The following is a 22338-nucleotide window of genomic DNA, read 5'->3' on the forward strand; positions in this document are numbered from 1 at the left end:
GTCAATACTTTTTAAGACCATCTTTTGCTGCAGTTACAGCTGCAAGTCTTTTTGGGTATGTCACTGCCAGCTTTGCACATGTGAGGCTGAAATGTTTGCCCATTCTTCTTTTCCCATAAACTCACAAGCTTCCCTGTCCCTGCTGAAGAAAAGCATCTCCACAGCTACCACCATGTTTCACAGTGGAGATGTTGTGTTCAGGGTGATGCATGATGTTAGTTTTCTTTCACACATAGCACTTTGCATTTAGGCCAAAAAGTTAACATTTGGTCTCATCTGATCAAGCACCTTCTTCCACATGTTTGTTGTGTCCCTTACATGGTAAACTGCAAATAGGACATCTTATGGCTTACTTTCAAAAATGGCTTTCTTCTTGCCACTCTTCTATAAAGGCCAGATTGGTGAAGTGCCCAACTTTTAGTTGCCCTGTGAACAGATTATCCAACCTAAGTTGTGGATTTCTGCAGCTCCACTTAAGCGACCATGGGACATTTGGCTGCTTATTAGTGTTTTTCTTAACTAGGCTGTTGGTTTAGGTGGTCATGTTTTGGTAGTGTAGGGTCATTTCCCACAGCCTGCACAGCTGTAGTTATACTGAGAATAAATTGCACACAGGTGGTCTTTATTTACTAATTAGGTGACTTCTGAAAGCAATTATTTACAGTGGGTTTTATTTCACTTCGGAATTACTTGCTATATGTTGGTCTATCACATAAACTCAAGGCAATTTAATATTGATATTATATTTCCAAAAACTCTTGTTCCAGGCCTGGGTAGACTTGTAGATGTTTTACATCCTTTATAAAATTTCTGGTCTTGACTGTTTTGAAGGAAACACTGTAGTTACGTTCACATGATGACTTTTACAGCGACACATCTCCCTCTTTCAAAGTCTTCAAGGCTTGATTGGATATTTTCTAGTTTGTTCTTCACCAAGCAAAGAATTCAGCAATCATCTACGCTATATAAACCAATCTTAATTAATGAATAAAGGTGTTTCACAGCGATGGGATGTGCAAAATCCAGAATTTAGGAATTTATTAAATGAAACCATATTTGGTAAATACAAATATCATTTATTATTATTTTATTACTATACAGACTAATGTTGTTGTATCTAACGGTTGACATTTCTTAAGTGGTTTGTCATTCAGGTGGAAACTATCTGGTCTAAATATCTTGCCTGCAACACTAAATACATTGGAATTTCAATTCGAATTTGAATTTAAAATTCTGCTTCTTGTTTGCAATCTCAGTTCAAATTCAAAAAATTAATTCAGTTCTGAATTTTGTACATCCTTTATACCTATATACATTTAGAATGGTATTTCATAAAAGCTACCGTAGGCATAAAGCTTAGGTGTCCCAATATATTTGTCCATGTGCAGTGTACTGTGGTTATCTTCTGTGATCTTCCAGGTACATTCCTGTACCTAATTGTTAATTTGGCAACTCCTAACATTAATTTCTCTCTCTGATAGAGGAAGTCAAGTGATAATTACCTTCATTTGTATCTACACCGTTTGAGCCACATATAGAGAGCTCTGTGAACAGCATTACTGTAAATGCAAAACACACTTCTATATACTTTATTTATCATGGAATCTTATCCTGGAGGGATCAGACCACACCTGACCATTAAACTGCTTATTTGTTGAATTGGTCCAATACAAAAAAGTGACGATGCTGTATTTTGGTTAAACTACTTTGCATAAACTTAAAAAAAAATCTGCATCTTTTAATATCACATTTGTCCTTTTTAAACCTATTAAGGAGGTGTACAGAGGTAAACAGTGAATTTGTGTCATTGTAAATTGTACAAGTTTTGTTGCTGTACAAATATTTATGGATTTGACTGTATGAGAGGCTGAAAAATAAAATGATCAAGACTTTGTTTAAAATTATATCAAGACAATGTTTACATGTTTAACAGTAAAGACTCTACAATTACTTTACTTTAGACTTATATTGAATTTAAATACTAGTGCATCTCTAAACGAATAGAATATCATTGAAATGCTACTTTATTTCAGTAATTCAGTTCAAAATTTGAAACTCATATTATATAAATGTACTACACTAGTGATCAATTTTAAGCATTTTTTTTTTGTTGTTGTTGCTGATGATTATGGCTTACAGCCAATGAAAACCAAAACAAACAGTGTCTCAGAAAATTAGATTATTATATAAGACCAATTGGTTTCTGCAATGTGGGCAGTGTGCCAAGTCCTGCTGGAAAATGAAATCCGCATCTCCATAAAAGTTGTCAGTAGAGGGAACCTTGAAGCGATGTAAGATTTTGCAGGAAAACATTGCACTGACAGTAGACTTGATATAACACAGTGGACCAACACCAGCAGCATTTGGAAATCAAGGAACCTAAGTCTAGAGGAAGAGTCGAGGTCTAGTGTCAAGTTTTCACAATCAGTGATGGTTTGGAGATCCAGGTCATCTGCTGGTGTTGGTCCACTGTGTTATATCAAGTCAAAAGTCAGGAAAACACTGCACTTCATGCTTCCCTCTGCTAATAACTTTTACCCAGAAGTAAATTTCATTTTCCAGCAGGACTTGGCACACTGCCAAAATTGCCAATTAGTCTTATATACAGTGGTTTAAAAAATGTGGGCAAACTTTTTATACCACTGTACACATAAACAAAAATGTGAAAATGAAATGCAGTTTTAAAACTTGCCAACAATGTCCCCAATAAGCAGAATTCTTGTATCTCAATTTTGTTTGTCTTTAATTTTTACATAATTTGAATCTGGCAGGTGTTCAAATAACACTGTGTCAAAAAGACATGACAAACCTAGGAACAAACACTTTTTACACTGACTTTTATAAAAATGTTTTAGTAATAGTACACACTGTTACTTAGGCCTGGGTCCAAAAGCTTGTGCCTGTAATTTATAGCCTTTTGTAGGAAAGTATTTTTAACATGAATTTTTAGACAAATTGCAGAATCACCCAAGATAAACGTGGACCACATGACTCACATACCCTTCCTGGCCAGTTTATCGGAAACCCCTCCCATGCAGCCCCAGTATAGAGAGGTGGAGGGAGAGGGATGGAGCTGCAGTGGTCTGTAATTGCCCGGCTGTAACAGTGTCAGTAATAACAGTGCTCTTATACGGTGTGCAGTCTGTCGGACTGGCCGGTGATAAACTGGGCTGGAGCGTAAATATTTTGTTTTAGTGCTCGAAGTTCACACAGGGACAAGTGCGGGGGGGCTGCTATCTGCGTAGCTATTGGCTGCGTGCCCAAATCAATCTGCATACTGAAACATTATCGGCCAGCTCTTGTGGGCGCCTATATTTCTATTGGTTCAGATGAACGGAAGGCGGGCTGTTTTAGAGTACGTTTTTTTGAGCGAGGCTCTGATTGGTCGGCGCGGTCGGCGCTCTGTACTCGACGGAGCGGGTTGAAATGGCGAAACTTGGGCGGCGTGGAAATGTCATACAAACATCCAGTCGGAGCCTTTGAGAATATAAACACAGAAACCGGGCCTAGTGAAGCTGGATACTCTCTTTAGGCTGCGGGTATGTGTGAAATTCGCTTATTTAGCTAGCATATAGAGACAGCATCACGGTTGGTGTGAGCTCACCGGCTGCTCCGGTTTAAGTCACACAATAACGTAGTAAACCTAACCTCGCTAACCTAGACTGCAGCATCAATTCTACACCGTTTAAACTCAGGAAGATTTTTTATTTAACCCTGTGTTAATTTAATTATGAGACCTTTTGTTTTAGCAATGGGGGTTATTTTGAAATAAATTTAAATTAAACGTGATGCGTGCAGAGGTCATCATTATAGTATTATTCCATATTAAAAATCCGCTTTTTTCCTCTCTAATGGAGTCCCTATAACCAGCTAGTTATGTTACTATTCTGGAGCGAGCTGCGGTCTGTCTGTCTCTCTCTCTCTCTCTCTTTCTGCTGCTGCTTTGGTTGCCTTTACTCACTCAAAGGTGGCATCAAAGGTTTCCATCATATTATTGTATTTGATGAGAGTAATATCCACATAGCCAGCGTTAGGTAGCTTTAGCTAGTTAACGCACTGACACAACAAAGAAACATGTTTACATTTTTAACTTACTCAAGGCAATAAATAAACGATGTTTTATAGCATCCACACTACACAGCCTCGTAATACTAATGCGAGTAAGAAAATTGAAATATCTGCGTTAGTTAGGTTAACATTAACACCTTGGTCAGAACCTAAAAAATGCCTTTTTACTTCTAAAAACACATTAAAAATCTGCATGTGTGCTTTAACCTAGCTATTTTAACTAGCACTCTAACTAAATCCGTACAAATACAAATACTGTATCTTTACTAACCTAACCAAGCTAACTAACTCCGCGGTTTAACTGCAGAACATCCGCTGTCGAGTTGTGCTACCCGTCGAAATGTGCTTCTTACCACCAGTGCGCAAGCGCGGATTTGCTGTTATATTCAATTTTTTTAGATGTTTTTAAGGTAATTCTGTTTTAATTGGGTGCATTAAACAGCCGGGCCACGCAATTGCAAATGTGTAAATGGCTCTTAATACTAAAAGTAATAGTAAGACCATGGAAAATACAAAAAAACGGGTTCTAATTACTAATTTTTCCATAACTGTACCCGATATACTGATTCAGGCTTTCCAAAAATCACACCGAGCCTTGTCGTAAGAATTTTTATGTTATGGTGCTTTTTGAGGCATTTTAGGTTTAAATGCACACTAGGGTAGCACGGTTTGACAGGGTAGCACAACTAGACAGGACACCCGGCTTTCGGCGACCCAGCCTCAGGCACTAAAAACACTGGCGTTAGCTTAGCTAGCTGCCAATGCTAATGTTGCCAGCTAACTTAACTAATCATCGGCAACACCACTTTATTCGTCCGTTTATTTAAAAACACCGATATTATTCACATATATAATTATCATGCATCTAATTTATCGCGGTATATCTGTCTACGGCTCCCTCTACCTGAATAAACTCGTTTGTTTCTCAGCAGATGCTAGCTATTAGCATTAGCATTAGCGAATGTCAACGTTTTCAGTTGAGGGAGCCTCCAAAAAAAAACTTAATTATTATTCATTATTTATGAATTATGTGAATTATCACAAACATGATACTTATAGCGAAATTACTAATTCATTTTATATAAGTCAGTTCTGAAGTCGGTATGTAGGAGAATTGTCAAGTTTTCGAAATGATTTTTCTCTATTTCTAATAATAATAATATAAAAATAATATTTTATATTCGTGGTATATTGACAAGTAGCCAAAAGCTTAATTTCTTCATGGTAGGTTACCTGTGGCAATTTGTTTCACCTGTATGAACTGGGCACTCTGCTATTTCTTCCAGAGACATTCGTATACTAGTTACATTAGCTGTATGTCCAAATGTTTGTATTGTAATGAATGCATTTAACTTTACATACTTTAGGTTGCACCCATTGCTGACACAGATGTGCACAAATACACAATTGTAGAGAGGTTTATCAAAAAGAATCAGACTTTCTCCAGCAGATAATTTAACTTGAAAGGGATGCACGCTGATATTGGAATTTGTATTTTTATCAGCTGAAAAATATTCAATAAAAAAACAACAACATTGGCAGCAGGCACTTTGGCCAATATTTTAAACTGATACTTGCTGAGATATTTATGGCCTGCTGTAAAGGGCCAAGTGATGCTGGGTGTACTTGTACAATTAGCCAACACTGGCTGTGCTACTATACTATTAATTGATTTTAGGCTAATTTTGAATTATTTGTATTATTATTAAAGTTTTACTGTGTCTAGTCTCAATGTAAGTTATGACTGTGTACAGTGGTTTGAAAAAGTTGGGACACCCCTGAAAATTTGCATGATTTTCCTTTATAAATCATTGTTTTTTCAAATCAGTAATTTCAGTTAACTATATGTAGTTTAACAGATGAACACAGTGATATTTAAAAAAGTGAAATGAGATGATGAGGAGATGTGCAATAATTCTTTAAACTAAATTAGAGCACCCTTGTTCTTTTATTAATTTTGAATACCTTTAGCGCTATTTAATAGAACACAGAATTTGTTTGGTAAACTCATTGACCCTTGACCAACATACACAGTTGAATCAAATTATGAGAAAGGGCTAAGGTGGCCACGTTTTCTTCTCTTTGCATTTTCTCTGAAGAGTGGCAACATAGGAGCCTCAAACCAACTCTCAAATGACCTGAAAACAAAAATTGTTCAACATTTTGGTTTAAAGGAAGGATACAAAAAGCTATCTCAGAGATTTCAGTTGTCAGATTCCTCTGTGAGGAACATGGGAAGATCACTGGGAAAATCAAAGGCACAGAAGTGACAGGCCAAGAACAAAATTTCAGATAAGCAGAGGAGAAAGATGGTGAAAACAGTTATAGTCAACCCACAGTGGCCGGCTGTATGGGAGAGTAATGCAGAAGAAGCATTTTCTGCATAAATGCCACAAACAGAGTGACTTGAGGTATGCTAAAGCACATTTGGATAAGCCAGCTTCATTTTGGAATAAGGTGCTGTGGACTAAAGAAACTAAAATTTAGTTATTTGGAGGATGCTATGCATGGCTGAAAAAGAACACTGATTCTAAGACAAACACTCGCTACCCACAGTAAAATTGGATGGTTGGTTCATCATGCTGTGGGGCTTTGTGGTCAGTGCAGGTACTGAGAATCTTGTTAAAGTTGAGGGGCACATGGATTTCAGTCAATATCAGCAGCTTCTTGAGAACAAGATTTAAGAATCAGTGACCATGGACGCCAGGGCTGGATACTTCAACAAGACAACGACCCTAAACACTGCTCAAAATCTACTAAAGCATTCATGCAGAGGAACAAGTGCAACGTTCTAGAATGATCATCTCAGTCCCCAGACCTGAATATTATTGAAGATCTGTGGTGTGATTTAAAGCGGGTTGTTCATGCACGGAAACCATCAAACCTGGCTGAACTGGAGATGTTTTGTAAAGAAGAATGATCCAAAATACCTTTAACCAGAAGCCAGACTCTCGTTGGAAGCTATAGGAAGCGTTTAGAGTCTGTTTTGTTCTGCAAAAGGAGGATCTACTAAATATTGAATTTGAATTAAATTTTTCTGTTGGGGTGCCCAAATTTATGCACCTGCCTAATTTTGTTTAAAGAATTATTGCACACTTTTTTTGTAAATCCTATTAACTTCATTTCACTTCTCAAATATCACTGTATTCTTCTGCTGTATGATATATTTAACAAAAATTGCTGATTCAAACAACCAATTATTTATAATGGAAAATCGTGAAAATGATCAGTGGTGCCTAAACTTTTTCATACCTATGTATGTATGTGGAGGGAGGATGGGTGTCATCAGATGCTGAGAAATGGTAATATCCTTGTGTCTGTAAATATGTACAGAACATAGCATTTGCATGCAGTAAAAATGTCCATCATTTATTTTGGTGTAAAATTGCAAAGAAAGCAGACACCAAACTCTCATTACAGCATCAGTATTACGTAAACTGTCACATAAACCAATTGTTTAAAAGGCACCATCCTTTACTCTTACAATTGCTGTTGGTACCAACCGTTTTAATGGACACGGTGTTAATTTTTATCTAGAAGTGATAAATTGTAATAATTTCTTCAGGTCATAGAGATGCACTGAATTTTATTTATTGGCTGAAACAGGACATTCAGACACTCTAATTAGTTAGCCAATACTTTCTCCATTGCCTGCATTTATTTTTGTGCTGCAATTAAACATCCCAGCTGGTTTCAAAAACATAATTATTTGGTGTAGATTATTCTGTATTTTTTTTATTATTATTATTTGGCTGTGTTCTGTTGTTTTTGCAGGTTGAGGTGTACCGAGGGATACTGTGGGGTTCATGTTGACCTCTTCCCAGGAGCACATCCCTCTCAAAGTTACACCAATGGAGGAGGATGTGCTTTGTGCCGTCCGTCATGCTAAACCACAAATCGTCTGTCACTCTTCTGTTTTGCACAGGTGCTGATCATAGCTGTGTCTAATTTAGTTTTTACATAAGTTACATTCTTTACATTAAATTATACAGAATGTACAACAACCACCATTAGAGTGGGAATGATAAATAGAGAGATTGATCCACATCGTTATTGCTTTCTCTGCAGCCGTGATGAAGTCAGAGGGTCGTCTCCACGCAGAAGAAGCGATCGGCTTCTCAGGAGCAAAGATCAGCCTGAGGAAAAAGCCCGGCCTGAGAACAGTGCTGGAGCACCAGCTCAGCGACTCAGCACATCCCTCGTCCAGAAAGAGAAATCCAGCAGGGTCTGTTATGTTTATTAACCTCATTTAGAATCAAGGATTGTGTTTGTTTTTGTATGTAGAATACCACAGTATAAAACCCAACAATAGTACTTTTTAATAATTTCATTGACCATGTACAGTTACAAGTAGGCAGAAAGTATCTGTGTATTACATAAATAATAATAATAATAGCTTTAAGGCACTATTTTGGATTATGAAAATTATTCTTGTTGCTTCAGGCTAAGTCCATAAACATAATATTGGAAGTGGCTCAGATTTAGCATAGCTGACACCTGGTCTAATGTGCCTGGACAACAAAACAAAACCGGTGGATGTTCATCCATTTCTGTTCAGGTACAGGTACACAGCTCCGTTTCTGTTCAGGTACACAGGTACTTGCTGAAGAATGCAGCAAATCTTACCCACCCAGGTTTTTCTGGTCTGTAGAGTCTGAATTACGTATCTTGAAAATATGGCCTTGAGCTGTAGTTTATGATCACTTGTCTGGGTTTAATTGAGTGATCTTAATCAATCTTCATGGTTCAGTGCACAGATTCATAGGTTCAGACGCATAAACACAGATGACCGTTTTTGCTGCGTTCATGCATGGCTTCAGTTATAGGACGATTCATACACTTGTACATTCAGTAAACTGGTTTTATTTTAGGACATTATTTAAAATAATTTCTCCTAGCAGTAAAAGTTTCCGTGTAACAGTTCCAGGTCACATTAGAACAGGTACAGGTAAACATAAATACAGTAAAAAGAAACAAGAATTCCTCATGTTGGATTAGATAGTTGAGATCTTGGTAATCTAATTTGTAGAACAAAGCTTTGTTCCACAATTCTCCAAGACCCCCATAATTGAGCACTGTTTTACCAAAGCAGCTGTTGATGTAAAGACTGTAAATAATGTAAAGCTCACTAATGTTTTTGTGTTTGTTCTAATATTAATATGATAACTGATACTGATAAATAGGCCAAACAATTTATTTATTTTAAGTCATATTGCAAGGCTTTTTTTTTTTTTTAGCAGGGCATTTTGTGTTTTGGATTCCAATAGACATACTGTAAAAGTTGGTTTACATAAGAATTACAGGGGTAATGATACATTTTAAATGACATCAATGTTAAGTCACTTAAATAAATAAAGTTCTCTCTGTCTGTTTTTTTTTTAAATGACAGAAATGCTGTGAAAATACTGATGAAATTCAGTGGCCTGGGTGAGTTTTTAACACGCATGATAAACTGGCATTCTGGGAATTCTGTATTTATATTATATTTGTATTGAAGTAATGGTCTTTGAGGTGTTTTTAACGTGCACTATTCCCTACTTTGATTGCAGAGATAAGACTTTAAGGAGCTGTAAGCGGAAGTTGGAGTTAACCATGCCGTCACACATCTCTTCGGCTTCAACCATTGTTGAGAAGCACAGCTGCAGTTCGGTGGAGTTTGAGTCAAAATGCACAGGAAGCCCTCCACCAGCAAAGAGATGGGTGATCGGTCCGCTTTTCCAGTCATTGAAGTCCAAGATGGCGAGCTTCACTGAGATCGTCATGAGTCCCGTTAGACTTTTCAAACCTAATGACTCTTCACTCTCAGATGCCTCCCCTAGCCATTGTGAACAGCTGACTGATTTCAATAAAGAAATAAAGAAAGAATGTTCATCCAGAGCTAAGGAGGAACAAGTGAATGTTGAAAAAGATGACAAAGATGAGGTGTTCTCAAAAGAAGAGACAATATGTACTCCTCAGTCTACAGTTGTACAGAGACTTAGGTTCAACACACATTCAAGTAATGTAAGCGACTCTGTTCCGCAATCAGAAAATGAAAGCAGTGGTGTCTTATCTTTGCCACAGTCTGTTCCAGAAAATGATTCTTCAAACCCCAGAGATTTGTCCACACAGTTTGAAGAACCAATAGAGTCTTCAAGTGTCCAGGAACAGATATCGCAGGATAAACCAGAATATAAAAAAGAAGTCCATACAGCTACCTCAACATCTGAACAAACTGACATGTCTAATTTAGCTCAGGAAAAATTTGGATGTACTAATCCTAAACTGATCGTTGAATTAACAGACATGGCACATACTCTTGGTATAAGGTCACCAATTCATGAAGCTCCACATCAAAATACCTCATCTTTTTCATCCTCTTTGACTGAAGATGTACAAAAAAAAGACCTTTTCGACTGTAAGGAGCCAAGTTTGAAGATTCCCATCAGGACAAGCCCTAGAAAAACAATGAAACTTTCATCTAAAAATAAAGGAATGTCTGTAAAATCAGGTAAAAAAGGTTCTGCGACATTATCTGAGGCCTTGGACTACGTAAAACCTGGATTAAGGTCTGCGTCGAACAGTAAAGCACATGTTCAGCATTTGTCCAAGGATAAGGATGTTTTGACCCCTGTCTGTGAAACAGAGAAGAAAAGGAAAGATACTCCAAATACATTCTCTGTCAGAGGTTTGGAGAAGGAAGAGTCTGTCAAGAAGGTGACGAATAGTTCCAAAAGGACAAGGAAGGAATGCAAATTTGACCATATGGATGAATCACCTACGGTCACACTAACAAGAATCGATGGGAATGTGACATCAGTTGGTAAACGGAAGAAGGTCCAAGTTACAGACAGCGCAGCACTTCGTATTTGTAACGCCAGCGTTGTTGTAGAAATGATTGAATCTGTTCCAGAGAGTTCAGGTAATGAAGCATCTGTGGAAAAACAGAAAATAGGCCAAAATAGAGCATCTAGGAGTAAAAGTAGGAGAGATGCACAATGTAGAACACCGGCAGTCTTAGGAAGCAAGAACAATGTCAGCGACCACTCGTCTTCCTCAGACGCAATGAAAAGTGCCTTGATGGATAACAGTTGGCAGGGTAAAAAAACAGACCTGAGTGACTATGGGGCTGACATCCCAGTAGAAGCTCGTCAATCAATAAGATCCGTGAGCCCGCAGAAGATGGCTAAAGATGAGCCTTCAGTGATGTCTACTAGATCTCGAAAGATGAGACAGTGCAAAGTGATGCTGTGTAAAATAAGGAAAACTGAGGACTTGGAAACAGGTGTAGAAACCCACTCTTTAGCTGGAAAGACTAAAGAACCTTTAGCCAAAAATAGGCACCAAGATTGTGAAGAAATGATCAATGCCTCTGATCATGAACATTCAAAAATTACACTTAGGAACCACAGTCGTCAAGCTAAGCATAAACTTGAGACTTCCAGTGCAGCTTCAGTGGTTTCTTCAAATTGGCCTGCGATTAAAAAGCCAACTGTCAGTGCCAACAAATCAGAAAACAGAGCAGCTAAAAGAGCTACTGATGAACTTGAAGAACAGAGGGTATCGATGTCATTGACTTTGCAGGTTGACACTGAAGCACCTGTGCACTCTGATTCTACAGCTCCATGGCAGACAGCAAGACAAGTCCACTGCAGAACAACAAGAAGATTGGGGAAAGTGGGCACTCCTGCTGTGGAGAGAAATGGCACCTCCTCTACATCCAAGTCAACATCTATGTACTTAAATGATCAGGATTTACTTGACCAGGGTGATGGACATTTGAGTAAGACAGAGTTGTTTGCAAGAAAAGAGAGGAAACTGAAAGTAGACAAGCAGAGAAGAAGGTGTACGTCCTTGGCAAAGAAGATTGATGTTCAAGACGATGGCGTGCAGACTGGAAACCTCAAGGAAGTGGCTGTCCCTGTTGTGTCGTTGTCAGGTAGCGGCTCCAGTCGCCTCCTGCGAAGCTTTTCCTGTCCCGACATCCCGTCCTTCCTGCACAGTGACTATGCCTCATTGCCACCCCTGCATGACCCAGTTCCTCCTTCTCCACCCAAAAAGTCCTGCCCTGCACCACCACATACTCCGCATCCTCACTCTCCGTCCAAACGTGCCCGCAGGCACACCGTGTGTAGCGTGGAGATAGAGCGGGAGATCGCCCCCTTGTGCCTTCGAAAGGAAGTGTGCCCGTATTCACACTCCAGCTCCCTCACAGCCCTCGCGTCCACCTTTTTGTCCAGTCCCCTAGCCTTCCTGTCCAAGAAATCAAGCCAAGGATGTAGTGGTGATTACCTTGGCCTTGCCCGCACTTCTCCACGTAGATTCAAGTCCTCATCACCCTTTTTCCTGAAATCCCCCACTTCCCCAACCCTCACCGCCAATCCTGCTTTCTCCGCCAGTGTCCCTCACACACCTGAGCAATCCTCTGCTTCTGTATCATCTCCATGCAGGTAATCTGTCGCATTCCCACATCCTTCTCCCAAGGCACACATCCAGCTGTATAGGTATATACAGTACCAGTCAAAAGTTTGGACACACCTATTATTTAAATAAGCCTAAAACCTAACTTTCTATCTGATTTTTTTTAAATTTCAGTTCTAAAAACTAAAGAAAAAGCTACATGAGTAGATGTTGCCAAACTTTTAATTGTACTGTATATTTTAAAGTTTGAAATCACATTTGATATATAGTGAACAAAAATTCACTATATATAGGGGAAAAAATGAGAGACCACTTTAAAATTATTTTCTTTGATTTTACCAAATTGAAAATCTCTGGAATATAATTAAGAGGAAGATGGATGATCACAAGCCATCAAACCAAGTTAAACTTCTTGGATTTATGCACCAGGAGTGGCATAAAGTTATCCAAAAGCAGAACGGTGGAGGAGAACATGCCAAGATGCATGAAAAATGTAATTAAAAACCAGGGTTATTCCACCAAATATTAATTTATGAACACCTAAAAACTTAATGCAAAAAAAAACAAGTTCATATTTGTAATTTGAGGTCTGAAAGCTCTGCATCTTTCTTTTTTGTTATTTCAGCCATTTTGCATTTTCTGCAAACAAATGCCCTAAATGACAATATTTTCATTTGGGAGAAATGTTGTCTGTAGTTTATAGAATAAATAAAACAATGTTAATTTTACGCATAAATAAACCCCTATAAATAGCAAAATCAGAGAAACTGATTCAGAAACTGAAGTGGTCTCCTACATTTTTCCAGAGCTGTGTATATATATATATATGTGTGTGTGTGTCTGTGTTTGTGTGTGTGTGTGTTTGTGTCTGTGTGTGTGTGTGTCTGTGTGTGTGTGTGTCTGTGTGTGTGTGTGTGTGTGTGTGTTTGTGTGTGTGTGTGTGTGTGTGTGTGTGTGTATGTGTATATATATATATATATATATATATATATATATATATATATATATATATATATATATAATATGTACATACATATATATAGCAATGCAGATTTAAATACTAGTATTTTTGCATGGATTAAATAATATGCCGTAATAATTTGGATTTATTTTATTATTTCAATCAGTCCTTTTAGGATCATCCACAAATGTGTTCAGACCTTTTTTTATTTGAAAAATAAAATTATTAAAAACATTTGAATGCTAGTGTAGGTGTATAGGTTGTTTTTCGTATGTATGTAATGCATGTACACATAGTCCAGATTAAAAACGTGATGAACTCTTACTGTTTTTGTTTATCACATGCACCGATCAAGCATAACATTTATCTCCTTGTTTGTTCAACTGTAGTTTTTTTTCAGCTCTGTTGAGCAAACAGGAGCACTTTATAATTACAGACAGTAGTCTGTTATATTCTGTTTCTCTGCAAACTTTATTATTCTCCTTTTACGGTGTTCTTCGATAGACAGGACCCCACAGGACCACTGTAGAGCAGGTTTTATATGGATGTTGGGTCATTCTCAGCACTGCAGTGCATACAGAGTGCTGCCCACAATTCAGCAGTGACACTGAGCTGTTTAAAAATTCCACAAGAACAGGGTGAAATGGGGATAATAAAGTATGCAGAGAGACAGTCTGTAATTATAGAGCTTACATATGCTTAGTGGAGCTGGAATAAATATGTAATGTGTGTAGAAACAAGGAAGGGGTTATGCTTTTTATATATATAAAAAATCTATAGTAATAGAAGTTGCAGTCAGTTTGGAAGTTGTACCAATTTTCTTTGTCAGCCAATTATCAACTAAGTGATACTGTTTCCATTCTTCTCCAGTGTATTGGAGCCTGTTCCCATGGAGGCTGATGTGGTCCAGCAAGTATGTGAGGAATGTGAGGAAGATGAGCAATCCAACTTCAGCCTTGAGCTTTCATCCAGAGTCGATTCTGAGGAGAAAGCTTTATCGGATTCTGAGATCAAGGTGCTTGTCTTTTGGAATCTAAATAAAAATGGGTATTTCCCATTATATCAAAAATTGATAGTTTACAAAAAACTATTACTATAATTGCTACACTGGAGCAACAATGTACAGCTCTGGAAAAAATAAGAGACCGCTTAAAAATTATGAGTTAATTCAATTTTGCCAAATTGAAAAATTCTGGAGTATAATCAAGAGGAAAAGGGATAATCACAACCCATCAAACCAAGCTTACATTTTCGCACCAGGAATGGCATAAAGTTGTCCAAAAGCAGTGTGTAAGACTGGTGGAGGAGAACAAGCCAAGATGCATGAAACTGTGATTAAAAACCAGGGTTATTGCACCAAATAGTGATAATCATTTTACTCAAACATATACATACAAATAGCAAAATTAGAAAAACTGATTTAGAAACTATAGTGGTCTCTTAATTTTTTCCAGAGGTATCTAATGTAAATGTGTTTATAACCCGCCAATTGCATAGATAATGCTGATGTACTGGAGATTTCTAAACACTCTCCTTTTAGAGAATTGTGTGATTTGGACATGCAGTTACCTTCATGCTAATTTGAGGCATTTAATCTTCTACAGCACAGTGTTTCCCTCAAGTCCCATATGCAGTACAGGTTTCTTTAAATGTTTAACCACCTTCACTTAACTGCTATTTATAGTGTAAGATTGAGTGAAACGATATGAGACAAACCCATGCCTGTAACAAATCCAATACGGTTTATGACGAACTATTTGTGAACAACACTTGCATGTGTGTAATTTAAAAATTGGTTTCCACAAAAAAAAATGTCTACACACAGATTGTCTAGTCCCTGTAGAGACGTGCTGCCAATGGAATAGGACTCTCTGGAGCAGAAAAACATGAACCTCTTGGCACTGTGTCTAATGCCAGGCTCCAGAGGGTCTATTTTTTGCCACTACTTCTCTACAGGGACTGCAAATGTCTCCACATCAGTGTCGACAATAGGTGCAAATGAAATAGCTGAAGGCATTGATTTGGGCCTAAATGTTTGTGGACACTGCTTCTATAGTGTACATTTACTACCATACCTCCACAGTAAACATAAAGAAGAAAACTTCTTGACCCATTCACTGATTTTCTTCTAAAAGGGAAAGCTATGTAAAATATGATTTTTTTTTTATGTTATTATGTTTGTAATTATTGCAATATGATGCCCTTACAGTTCTTATTTCTGTGACTCTCTTCAGACTGATGACAAGCAAATGGAGCGAAGAAAAGTGTCCTCTATCCGAATCCGGAAAACTCTTCCCAAACCCCAGTACAACCTCACACCAATGGGCCTCCCAAAGGCCATCAGGTTTGTTTTACATTACATTACATTATATTACATTACGTTTGGCAGACACTTTTGTCCAAAGCGACTTACAATAGTCAAGTACAAAAGTAATAGAAGTTTAAGATAAAACATCTTTTAGATAGAGCTTAAAGGAGGTCAAAGGGAAATAATAGGATAGAGAAGTGAAGGAGGGGAAGCAGGAAATGAGGTTAGAAATAGTTTGTGTGTTAGAGGTGTTAGGAGAGTAAGTGCCCTTTAAAGAGCTCTGTCTTCAGGAGTTTCTTAAAGATAGAGATTCTCCTGATCTGGTAGTGGAAGGTAGTTTGTTCCACCATTGGGGAACTCTGTATGAGAACAGTCTGGATTGCTTTGTGTGAGTGTTTGGCAAAGCGAGGTGACGTTCATTGGAGGAGCGCAGCGGCCGGGATGTTGTTACTACACATTATGTTAATGCAGGGGTTCTCAACTGGTCTCAAGTCGTGACCCACTTATAGAATACAAATCGCTTTCAAAAACCCATTTAAGCATACATATGTATGCAAAGTGAATTTAAGAACATTTTTTAAGAAACTGAGGAAAAACATGACAACATGTATAAAATTACTACAATAAAATAAATATCAAAACTGTACAAAATAAATGAGGCCACAAAATTTCACTTCACTGCATTCAGAGTACATTAGAGTACATTTTCCCCCCAATATAAAAGACAGGTACAAAACCAAACTATTTTCTATTCATTTTTTACAGTCTGCGATCCATTTTTGGGTCACAACCCACCAGTTGAGAATCACTGTGTTCATGTACAGTCATATGAAAAAGTTTGGGCACCCCTATTAATCTTAATCATTTTTAGTTCTAAATATTTGGGTGTTTGCTACAGCCATTTCAGTTGCATTAAACCAAAATTTGACCGGTGCAAAAGTATGGGCACCCTTATCATTTTATTCTCCCAACTACTTTTTACTGACTTACTGAAGCACAACATTGGTTTGGTAACCTCATTGAGCTTTGAACTTCATAGCCAGCTGTATCCAATCATGAGAAAAGTTATTTAAGGAGGCCAATTGCATGTTGTTCTTCTATTTGAATCTCCTCTGAAGAGTGGCATCATGGGCTCATCAAAACAACTCTCAAATGATCTAAAAACAAAGATTGTTCAACATAGTTGTTCAGGGGAATGATACAAAGGTGTCTCAGAGATTTAACCTGTGCATATTGCACATTTTCTGTTAGTACAATAAACCTCATTTCAATCCTGAAATATTACTGTGTCCATCAGTTATTAGATATATCAAACTGAAATGGCTGTTGCAAACATCCAAATATTTAGAACTAAAAATGATTAAGATTAATAGGGGTGCCCAAACTTTTTCATATGACTGTATGATGTTAAAAATGGGGTTTGTTTGTGCATTGTGTGTTTATACAGATATAACTATTTTGTTTCTTCAGGATAAAGAAAAAGGTTTTTAGTGTGGAAGAAATCTACACAAACAAGAACTTCAGCAAACCTCCTGAAGGGTGAGTCTAATAACACACTTAGCACTCTTTATTTTAATTTCTGCTTAAGTCCAAAACAAGTGTGTAAATCGCTATAGGGTTAACATGCTAACAGTGACTTAAATGTAAGTCTTATTGCAGGATTTACAATAAAAGTATTATTTTCCATACACACAAAACTGTTTTTAGGTGTGATGTGTTATGGTGTGAAGTATCCTGGTCAAAAAAGTCTCCACCTGGATTTAAGTAAGTAATTGATCTGTGGTTGATGCTGCTGTTGGTCTGCAGGTTTAGGTTCAGCAACAGTATGTGCTGAAAGAATGTGGTCAGCTGACTAACTGAATATACTGAATATAGACCAGGTTATTCCATCAATGGATTTTTTCTTCCCTGATGACACGATCATATTCCAAGATGACAATATCAGGATTCGTTGGGCTGGTATTGTGAAAGATTGATTCAGGGAGCATGAGATCATCATTTTCACACATGGATTAATAGTTCACCACAGAGTCCAGAACTTAACCTCATTAAGATTCTTTGGGATGTGCTGCAGAAGACATTGCGCAGCAAAGATTTTAGTGAAAAATTAATGCAACACTGGATTAAAATTTAGGCGCAGTGAATGTGTGACGCAATCAAAGCTGATGGCAGTCCAACAAAATATTAGTGTGACTTTTTTGGCTAGGTAGTGTACAAATTAATAACAAATATTAAAGAAAATGTGTGTCCAAACTTTTATGATCAAAGGTTTCAGTACAGTATTTATTAATGGTAGTTTTTGGGTTTGCTTAGAAAATCAAGAAAGTACAATGTCTGTTCTTGACATGAACATTTGCCTCACTTATTTGCATAACTTGCAAATATACTATACAAATTAGGATTTGGGTATGCAGTTGTGTACATTCAAACATACATGTATAGTGCTATAAAATAACTACATTATTAATGGTAGTTATTTTACTATCTAGAAAACTGTATTACATTGTGATCATGTTTGGACTGTATGTTAAGGTCTAATGGACTATGTACACTCAAATGAAAATGGTTAAAATCACTTCCTCTATTTTACGGGGAGGGGATTAAATCAATAAAGAACATTATAAAAAGGGTTTAAAAATGTATAGAAATTAGCGAGTGTGTGCGAGTGTTTTCATGACATTAGACACTGCAATACTGAAATACATTACATTAGTCATTTTTCGATGTAAATGATCTCTCTTGTCTCCCTTATTTTCCCATAGTTGTTGTGTAGTCATTCTTTAAACATTTTAAACAAAATCTTTGGACTTTTTAGTTATAAAAATGGCTAAGAGTTGGGTTTTAATCTAAAATGAGAGATTTTCGGACATCTACAGTCATATGAAAAAGTTTGGGCACCCCTACTAATCTTAATCATTTTTAGTTCTAAATATTTGGGTGTTTGATTTCTGTGAGCACGCCACAAACAGAGTCAAAGAGCAAAAGCACACCTCAGGCGACTCTGTTTGTGGTGTGCTTGCAGAAATCAAACACCCAAATATTTAGAACTAAAAATGATTAAGATTAGTAGGGGTGCCCAAACTTTTTCATATGACTGTATTACTGACTAATGTTAAGTACAGGGTGTTGCCGTCTGTTTGCTGAATTCAAGCTGAACAAAAAAACTGAACACCAATGGTGATAATTGCCTGGAATGTATAATTATGTACATCACAGTCGGTGGCTTTTATACGGTTCATATGTTCATCTTGTAATTGCGTTGTTTCAACCGAAATTAGGAAATATATCATAAATTTTAAGTCCATGTGTTGCTGCTGTTGTTTCTTCCTCCAGACGTTTGGAGACCATATTTGAGATGCCCCTTAGCCGGCGGGATGGGTCAGAGTCGCTGATTGGTCTGAAACGGATGAAGCGCTTTGTTGAATTCCCTGAACTGGGTGTGGCCAGGAAACCCAAAAAGCCTCTGGTTGGTGCAGCAGGGGTAGGTGCAGCTCAAAGGAAAGCAGCGGGGAATTGTGGAGTGGGCAGAACACGCCGGGGTGTTGGTGCATCCTTCAAGGAAGAAGAGACGCTCACTCCGCAGGACCTTGATTCACTGCTGTGCTCGAAACTGAACGAGCTGGACCTCTGGATGGCGATAGAGCAGGTGGCATACTGAAGCCTTTTTTGTGTACTATTGGTTTTGTTTTGTTTTTTTTTTGTGTTGTTTTCTCCTTATTGTACAACCACTCCCTCATGTTCAGCACGTCCAAGTAATATTAAAACCCTCCACAAATGTACAGTTGTGTACTGTATGTATACATGTACTGTTTTTTTTTTTTTTTTTTGTATATTCTGTATAGTCTGTAATAGTTGGCATTATTTGTGTAAAAAGTATCTTGTGGTTGTTTTGTTGCTGTTTGTGATTTATATTATTGCTGTCATATGAAAACTTTAATTCCATTTAAAACAGCAGCTTCCATTCTTTACATTGTGAACATTTCTTCAGCATGAACTGATAAAATTAACTAAAATTATTTAAACTTCTTTTACATTAACATACATTAAGTTAAGAACATTTTGGAGATGCAAGGTTTTTCATATGACAGAGTTTCAGTGATGGCTTATTTGAAGAGATATAAAGTGATATATACTGATATATATGTACTAATATGCAGATATTTGGGCACCCAACATAAATGGTTTATTTGCGCAATTTAACATGTATAAAAACATAAAATGTGGCATGTGAAAAAAATAATGGCAGATTTTACATCCTTTTTTACACATTTTCAAATTTTGCTTAGTTAATTTATATATTCTTAGAACACATACTTTAAGCAGGGCTGTCCAAACATTACATAATTGCTGTCATATTAAAGTCTAGTGTCTCCTTCCCCCAAAGAAAACTGTATTAAATGATCCAAAGTTAAAAAAGTTTCTTTAAATAAAATCCTATTTAATGTATTAACTTAAGTTTTTTTTTTTTTTTTTTACTTTTAAATGTTCTAAAAGTTAACTTTGAGGATACAAGGTTTTCTTATGACAGCTACACATTCTAACACATCTGAAGTATTTATAAGGCTGTGTAACACCTACATTAACAAAAAAAAAAAAAACATTTGAAAATTCAGGTTTTCTCAGTTTTTATGTTTTATATTTTGATCCCTTATGGGATAAACCTTTATGTAGATCTTGTAAAATTTGGGAAATAGGACGTTTTGTCTGTTTATTATTTTTGTATCTGGGTTTTTTTTAGTTTCATGTTGTGGTAAGAAAAATTATGTTCAATCAATTTGTATTGAACACTTTACTCTAAACTAAACTGATCCACATTAATTCTGCTCTCTCTCTACAATAAACTCTCTATATCCATAAACTATATAGAAAAGCTTATTTTGGCAGTTTTTTCATTATAGTAAGTAGTATTTAAAAAAAAATCATATTACTCAGCGCTAGGTGTTGTACAGCCTAATAAATACCAGCCTTTCATTTCAGTGTCACTGTTTGTTTTAATGGACTCTGCTATAGGTTATAAATATATATGTATATTTAATCAAACTTATTTGATTGTCCTTAAAGAGCACTTCATTTCAAATGTTTAGGTTCAGAATGTCTAGAATTTGGGTTTTGGATTAAATGAAAGGTGCTTAAGCCTCATTATAATATTCTGACCGATTGTGTGGACTCTCAGACTTATTGTATTGTAAGTATCCAGGCTTTGAACATTGGGAAAAGTGGAGAACCCTTTTGAATGCTGGTCATGAAGTGCCTTTAAAGCTTAACTCTCTCAGGGTACTCTTTTTCATATGACCATGTTCTTGTTAAATGTGCCATAAACAATTAGGGAGCAGTGATGGAACTGATATACAGTTTATGCTGGATTTGTTTTAACTGCATGAGGCAGCAATAACGTTCCAGTTTTCTAATGGAGGAATGTATTGTTTGTAATTCATTCTTCATGAAAAGGTTTCGTATAGTGATGAGTAATTGTTAAAGGTTGTGTGGTTTCCCTCAGGAAAACTTCAGATTTAAACCCAGACAATGTCAGCTGTTACGGGATCTTTGTTCTTAGTAAAAAAATAAAACATTTATTGTAGTTATAAAAGCGATGTTTGTAATGGATGTTGGTGTCTGTAACTTGGATTTGGTTTTATATGGAATCAGTTTGAAACATTTGTGTGTACATTTTCTTAATCTAAAGGAAATCTTACAGATTAAATCACAGATGCATCAGAAAGCGCTGACTGTTATGTATTTTATTACCAACCTAAAAAAAACAGAAGCACAGTTTAGCATGAATACAATTTTTGAAGAAGCGTAAAAACAGTGTACAAAAATAATGTAACAAAGCCTTGTTTTTTTTTTGTGTTGTTTTAAAGACGGCATTTTTTTATCATACATTTTGCAGAAGTGTTTTGAGCACCATCTTGTTTGTGCATCTTTGGTGTTTACTGTCCAGAAAGCAGAATATAAATAAATATTTCACAACAATGTGCTTTAATCTGTCTTAAGTCATATTTGTCATTTTTGCAGTGTGTCATTTAACCCACACCAATATCAAGTGGTTAATAAGATATACTCTATGGTCAAAAGTGTGTAGACACTTTTTTGCCCAGCATTTTTCTTGAACTCAAGTGTATTAGACAAGAATTAGTGTGGGTTCATTATGGAGGACAAGTACTGATGGAGAATGATTATTTCTGCCACTCCAAATCACCAGGGAAGCCTAAAATAACTCCATGGAGCTCCAGCACCTCAAAGTGAGTGTGTATTTCCACATATATGGCAGCAATTGGTGTAACTTAAAGTAGATAAATGCTTTCCTTAGAATAGTTGTCCACAAACATTTGAAAATAGTGTTAATTTCCCAGATAGGGATTAGGCCTAATCTTGGGCTATGAACGATATCTGTTTAAAATGCTGTGTAGTCCAAGACTAGGCTTCATCTTGGCCTGGGAAACCAACCCATAGTATAAAAAAAACATGTGTAACAATAAGGTGCTACAAAGGGATCTTTGAGCGATCCCATAGAAGAATCGATTTTGGTTCCATAAATTAAACATTTATTTATTGTTCACTAGAACTCCTATTACTTGCAATGCTCCTGACACTTGGAGGA

At 36.8% G+C, this 22338-nt stretch overlaps 1 protein-coding gene across 1 annotated transcript; it reads left to right on the forward strand.

Annotated features, from left to right (window-relative positions):
* Window positions 1-3399: 3399 nt before the first annotated feature.
* prr14 (proline rich 14) lies at window positions 3400-21720 on the forward strand. The gene is made up of 9 exons (XM_022665896.2): window positions 3400-3539; window positions 7843-7993; window positions 8137-8293; window positions 9458-9495; window positions 9618-12497; window positions 14300-14444; window positions 15664-15773; window positions 17208-17276; window positions 19071-21720. Exons 2-9 carry the CDS (start codon window positions 7875-7877, stop codon window positions 19393-19395), a joined length of 3843 nt encoding a protein of 1280 aa, XP_022521617.2. The 5' UTR covers window positions 3400-3539; window positions 7843-7874; the 3' UTR covers window positions 19396-21720.
* Window positions 21721-22338: the final 618 nt, after the last annotated feature.

The sequence above is a fragment of the Astyanax mexicanus genome, chromosome 19, assembly GCF_023375975.1.
Source record: "Astyanax mexicanus isolate ESR-SI-001 chromosome 19, AstMex3_surface, whole genome shotgun sequence".
Classification (NCBI taxonomy): domain Eukaryota; kingdom Metazoa; phylum Chordata; class Actinopteri; order Characiformes; family Acestrorhamphidae; genus Astyanax; species Astyanax mexicanus.